The following is a 6,880-nucleotide window of genomic DNA, read 5'->3' as shown; positions in this document are numbered from 1 at the left end:
AACTCCGCAAGCTGTTCTTCCCGAAGCTGGTGAGCGCCGAGCTGGGCTTGCTCTGCCTCCACTCCTTCGCTTTGGTGTCCAGGACTTTCCTCTCCATCTATGTGGCCGCCCTGGATGGGAAAATTGTGAAAAGCATTGTGGAAAAAAAGCCCAGGAGCTTTGTCTTCAAACTGATCAAGTGGCTGATGATTGCGATCCCGGCCACGTTCGTGAACAGCACCATTCGGTACCTGGAGTGCAAGCTGGCCCTCGCCTTCCGCACGCGCCTGGTGGATCACGCCTATGAGACCTACTTTGCCAACCAGACTTACTACAAAGTGATCAGCATGGATGGGCGGCTGGCCAACCCCGACCAGTCCCTCACTGAGGACATCATGATGTTTTCGCAGTCTGTGGCACATCTCTACTCCAACCTCACCAAGCCCATCCTGGACGTTGTGCTCACCTCCTACACCCTCATCCGCACGGCGCGGTCCCGGGGGGCTAACCCCATTGGGCCCACGGTCTTGGCTGGTCTGGTCGTCTACGCTACGGCCCGCGTGCTCAAAGCCTGCTCGCCCAAGTTTGGCAAGCTTGTGGCTGAGGAGGCTCACAGGAAGGGCTATCTGCGCTTCATACATTCGCGCATCATCGCCAACGTGGAAGAGATCGCCTTTTACCGGGGGCACAAGGTAAGGGGGGGAGAAATCGGAGGGTGTTGGGGTCGCTCCCGCAGTGCCAGAGCAGACCCTGTTTCCTCTGCTGCCCTCCCTGAGAACTTTGTGTCCCTCTGACATTTAAACCTGTTTACAGCCTAGCACTTCCCATTTCTTAGGAAAGCGCCGTCTCACAGGCGTTGTCTGGGGTGAGCAGATCACAGTTCCCTTGAGCTCTGACAGCGTTCCAGTCCTACAGCTGGATCTTATGCTTTTCTAGAAAGCTAATCTCCGTTATTGTTTTTCCCCCACCCAGCCCATTACGATTAACTTTTTTAGGCTTTTTTTGTTCCCCACCCATGTTTATGAACTACCAGACTTAATGCTGCAGAAACAGCAACCAGAGGACACCCAGAAAGTCTAGGGAAAAACTCTGTGCTAGCTCAGAGCACACTACAACCTTTGACACTCTTTTACATAGCTAAGCGAAGATGTAGTCATCAGAGTCTTAAAATAGCTTAAGTACAGTACTTCTGCAATCACAGTTACATAAACTAGTAGCTTGTTTTAAAGCCACATTGTTAAGGAAGTATTTATATTTTTATTAGAACTGAATTTGGGCTGTAAAACCTGTCAAACACAACTGGAAGAAAAATTTCATGTAAGGTGAAAATGAAAGATGAAAACCAGGCTGAAGTGTTACTCTCTCAGTCCAAGCAATGATTATATAATGTAAATGGTTTATTTTTGTAGACACAGTTGCTCTCAAAAGTTGCCTGTAATGTTTAAAGTGCAACTAGAGTAAACATTTTAATTCCCACATATATGGGCTTGAACCGAATACACATCACATTGACTTGCAACTGACTTGTTAAACCTCTTGGGATACTTCTCTCTTCCCCCAGACTGCTTGCAAAAACAAGCAGCATTGCATTTCAACTTTAAGTCGCTGGGAATAATTGATCCCCAAATGCTTTCCGATACGAGTTTCAGTTGCTGTGAAACTCTACAGCTGCAGCTTTGTTAAAAGGGCATGGAATCAGTCTTATTTTGGTTGTAAGAATCAGCTGTTGTGAATGCCTTCTGTGTTGCTCTTGTATATATCAGAGATCCTAAAAGAGCTGAGAACGTGCCAATGTTCTATGGAGGAGTGATGGTATAAATAAGAACCAGGTCCACTGAGTTCTATAAAGCTGTCCACTTTGGCTGTGAGACTGCAGCAAAGTGAAAATAGAGTAGCACATAACAGGTGTGACTCTGAAGTCACAGCTCTGGCTACCTGTGTATTTAATGTAGCTGTGTGAACATATCTTGTATGACATGTGCATCTTCATTGCATTGTAAAAATGTTTTATTTCTTTTTAACTGTAGGTAGAACTGAAACAACTGCAGAAAAGCTACAAGGCTTTGGTAGATCAAATGAATCTCATTTTGTCCAAACGCTTATGGTACATCATGATAGAGCAGTTCCTGATGAAGTATGTCTGGAGTAGCTGTGGTATGATTATGGTTGCTGTGCCCATCATCACTGCAACGGGATTTGCAGATGGCGGTAATACCATTTTTAAATTTATTTCTAAATGTTTCTTTAAAGTTACATCCTCAAAAAGGCTGTACTTCCCCTGAATGCCATTTACAAAATGATGCTGTGAACTTTCCTAGAGTGCTTATCTCCTCCTGCCATAAACCATAGTGCAATTATAGGTAATTGCAGGTAATTTTTCTCTTATTGTTGACCTGTTAGGAACCACTGGTTTTCCCTGACTCCCTGGGAGAAGAGAAGGTGAAATTCAGATTCCAGGCTAGGATGGTATAATTTTTGACATCCTTCCACAACTTTCCTGGAAGTGAGACTCAAGTAGTGTTGTTACTGCATATGCTATTAAAAAGAAAAGGAAAAAACAGAAAGAGCAGAAAGAAAGGTAGGTAGGAGTAGTGAAAGATAAGTGGGGAATTTTGCTACGACAGCCATCTTTATGCACAGTTGGAACCACAGAATATTGTATGAATTCCTTAGGATTCCTTAAGACAGATCCTACAATGTCTGCAGAGGAACATGTACCCTGAGTTGTGTACATTTAGTCAGGAGTGAGTGAATTCTTTCCTGTGCAGTAGCTGTATTTCTTTCTTGGGAGTTATATCAGGACTGTGCAACTGGACAAGCGTAGTTTGACCTGTAGAACTGCTTTGTGCAGTGCCCACATGGTTCAGCTCACTTGCAATTGGGTTGGTGCATGTCTGGCTGGCTGAGCTGCTGCCTGTCACATGGCTCAGGAGGGCACTATATCAGGACCCTGGCTGACATCCTGGAACAGCTTCAAAAATATCAGGATGTCTTGTTCCAAACAGAAGAGGTTGTACAAAGGCCTTTCACCTCACAATGAAGGTTATCAGCAGAACAGAAAAAGTGGTAAGAGTCTTTCTGCTAAGAAGGGAATCAGTACAGTCAAGAAAAAGAGCTTTTAACCACATGTTGTAAATATCTCCTTGGTATTAGACCATGAATAAAAAAGGTCTTGTATTCATGCTAAACTAAATAACATTCCTGTTACTTATGACTGTTCTTTTGATAAATACTTTCCAAGTGTGGGAGAAATGAAAGACACAGTAGTGGCTCATGTTGTAAAGCAGAAGAATATTTGCCACCATTAACCTTAACTGTTAAAACGTGGGGATTATTATGGAGTCCTAAGGCATATCATAATGGTGGATCTCAAACATTATACTGACAAATCAACACTGTCAAGACCAGTTCAAGGTATTACTTGTATTCATAGAATCAAACACACCTGAAATTACCATTGACCTGCTTGGGAAAACAGTGCTTTGTACCTCAGCAGATGAGGTACAAGTTTGTTCAAATCTGAAGGCAGAGATAGTGGATATATTACTTTAGGAGGAATCAACAGGGTCAGGGATATGCACAAAACTGGTACCATGATCAGACCTGAGACTATAGCTGTAAAGCAATAGATTTTGTACACTTTGAGGGGAGGAGTAAAAAATCAAAAAATCTTTAATAAAAAGAAAAAAATCTTCTCTGACTGGTATTTCTGACTGAAATTTTAAAGTTTTGTTACATATTTCAGGGAATAAATTAGCTGGCAGAGCCAAGATTCATGTTTGATAACATTTTTCATTCCTTTTGTATTAAGCCACTGGCATTCCAAATGTCATGTTTCTCATCAGTTTGTGGAGAGTAGCTATTTTTGGAAGCAAGACTTTGATTTCTCTAGACACAGTGAAACACTTATCTTTGTTTGTAAAACAAGTATGACTATCAATTACATAAATGAAGATGAAAATGGAAATGTTAGTGTCTGTGTGAAACAGAGACAGTCTGTCGGCTCTGTTACAACATGACACGTCCCCAGACACAGGAGGGCAGCCATAGGAAAAATGTTCTGGACAAAAAGTTCAAGGAAAGTAATATCTGTGGGTTATGTAATAAAAGAGCTTGTGTTTTGGGACTGTGAAATGCTCATAAATTCTATATAATTTTAATTTTTCAAATACCCCTGGCTTGTCTGATGCAGTGGTTTGTAGAGATGTCAGAACTCTTGCTAGATGAGCTGGCCTGGGTGCTGGAAGCAGCTGTCAGAAAATCCTGCATTTCCATGAGGGAAGAATGCTGCATCAGTGTAGTTAAACCATACCTGATTCCTAGGTGGTTTAATTGTGGTGGTTCTACATAGCATGGGGTGCATGAGCTAGAATCCCCACAAAATCACCAAAAATTGATTGTCTCAGAAGTAAGACACAAATTTCAAATCAGTTTTCACTAGTGAATTCACTGAATTTTCCCTATCCCCTAAGTTTGTCTCGGAGTGGAAATAACTTGAGCAAGAAGTTTGAAATCTCTCCCTTTGCAAGAGTTTTTCTGTCTTTTTTTTGTTTAAAGCATGCCTCTCATTGTGTCTTGGTTACCTAGTTTGCATACAGTCAGTTGCCAGGGTAGTGATGTTGTAGAACTGAAACAAAAAAGAAGTGCTGTTAAGAACAGAAAGAGTAACATACAGATGCTTTGTGTTTGTGTGGAGATATATATATATATATGAAAAATTATGATGTAGCAATCTAAAATGGTTTCTCATAAATTATCCATAGTGTATTGCATTGATTCAGATGTCATTGTGTAGGAATACCTTTAGGGATGTGGAAATGAAAACAAAATAACCTTTAGATTTAACTAATAAAGACAGAAAGATACACCTGGCTATGGTACTGCATGTAGATTTGCAGACACTAGATTTCTAGAATCTGGTCACCTCCTCAGGGAGGTGAGAGGTAAAGAAACCTGTTTGCTGTACTCTTGCATTGCTTGGCTTAGCCCATGAAATTTACAGTTGCATTACACCTGCAGGGAATTCCTCCTAGATTTTCTTCATCATCAGCACTGTGGAAACCAGGATGCTAATAAAAGTTGCTAATACAGGAGTTGCCACAGTGGATCCACCTGTTACCCTGCCTAGCCTGATGCCTAGCAGCAGCTTAGCTTTAAAGAGAAACTTTAAAAGTAATGTAAACACTTAAGAAAAAAATATTCAGACCCCATTCTGCTAAAGATTTAAGCACTATGTAGAAATACATACAAAGTTGTGTGATGCTGAAGGCCCTTAAGACCTTTCATTCTAAATCTTGTGAAAAATCTTTGAGTGGTTTACTACACATTGTTGTCTTCTGTTTTGTAGTTGCAATGTATTAACACTGAAACAACGTGTGGTCTTAGAATAGTCAGCCACTTCTTTTTGAATCTTAGAGTCATAGAATCATCAATGTTGGAGGAGACCTCCAAGATCACTGAGTCCAACCATTAACCTGCCACTGTGCTGGAACCCCCAAACCCTAAACCACATCCTCCTGTGTCAGATCCAGGCACCTTTTAAACACTTGCAGGGATGGTGACTCCACCACCTCCCTGGGCAATCTGTTCCAGTGCCTGAGCAACCTAACAGGGAAAACATTTTTCCTAACATCTAATCTGAATCTCTCCTGTCTCAGTTTATAACCATAATCTCCCTGCAGCCATGGCAGGAGAGACCATCCCCTATCTTGCTTCCTTCAAGAAGTAAAGCTTGCAAGTTGAATCTATAGATCCCATTGTAGCAAGAGTATATATAGATATGTTAAATATACTTATTTCTCACATCTCTTCTATAATTTCTGCTGCTGTTTTCTCCTTGCCTAATGCTGCTGCTATATTCTTATTCTTATTAGACAACTCCTTTCTTTGGAGCAAGAATATTCTTGCAAATAGGATTCAGTGTCATAAAGTGTCACGACTTTGTACTGAGGTCAGATGAAGGGTGAAACTTTACTGTGAGCAGAGTTTTTTTTGATCCAACTTTGAGAGATCCAAAACTGTGAGGGAGAGGTATCCTACTTAAACCATGGCTTTGATAACAAAAGTGCTTTTTGTTTTCTTACAGCAATATAATAATGTTGTTAAATTTCCATTTCCAAAGGGTGTTTCCTTTTATAGAAGCCCTTTTAGGAAGAGATTTTTTTATGGAGAGAGTTATCAGGCATTGGAATGGGCTGCCTGGGTAGGTGGTGGATTCACCATCCCTGGAGGTTTTCAAGATGAGATTGGATGTGGCACTTAGTGCCGTGGTCTAGTAACCATGGTAGGGTTGGACTTGATGATCTTTGAGGTCTCTTCCAACCCAGTTGATTCTATGATTCTATGAAGTCAGTAAATAAGTAAGGCTGAAAATTAATTACGAAAAAATGTTTTGAATTGTATTAAAAATCATTTCAGGTAATTTCTTAGGCTTCACTTTTTTCCTATTTTGAAAAATTTATGTTGCCTAATGATGTATTAAAAGGAAAATTATCTAGGTAGACAAAGAGTATAAAAGACTAGGATGTTTTGTATAAGAAGATGAATTCCATATGCTCCCACTTACTCTTTGTTAGCAAGCTATGCTAGCTACTTTCACCAGTTCTTTTTGAAAGGTTCTCTTCACAGAGTTAACTTTTTCTTAACTTAAAAGCTGCTCCATAATTGCTCAGATTCTAATCATAATTTCCTTTGTAGAATCAGAATATTTTAACAGATTTTGCTTTTTTTTTTTTACTTTTAGAACTGGAAGATGGCCAGAAGCAGGCAATGGTTAGTGAAAGAACAGAAGCTTTTACTACATCGCGAAACTTGCTGATCTCTGGAGCAGATGCTATTGAAAGGATTATGTCTTCATACAAAGAGGTACTGTACATGAGTGTCATGGTTTAACCCCAGCAGC

General features: G+C 40.6%; 1 protein-coding gene across 1 annotated transcript; it reads left to right on the top strand.

The window, feature by feature from the left end:
- Positions 1-5: 5 nt before the first annotated feature.
- On the top strand, positions 6-6,843 carry LOC103804199 (ATP-binding cassette sub-family D member 2; the record flags this gene model as incomplete). Its single annotated transcript, XM_009076797.1, has 3 exons — positions 6-671; positions 2,007-2,187; positions 6,722-6,843. Coding segments are annotated over 3 exons (969 nt in total), but the record flags the coding sequence as incomplete, so codon positions are not given.
- Positions 6,844-6,880: the final 37 nt, after the last annotated feature.

This window comes from Acanthisitta chloris, unplaced genomic scaffold (genome assembly GCF_000695815.1).
Source record: "Acanthisitta chloris isolate BGI_N310 unplaced genomic scaffold, ASM69581v1 Scaffold38776, whole genome shotgun sequence".
NCBI lineage: Eukaryota > Metazoa > Chordata > Aves > Passeriformes > Acanthisittidae > Acanthisitta > Acanthisitta chloris.
Note: the sequence above shows the minus strand (reverse complement) of the source record. Positions and strands in the feature narration are given on the sequence as shown.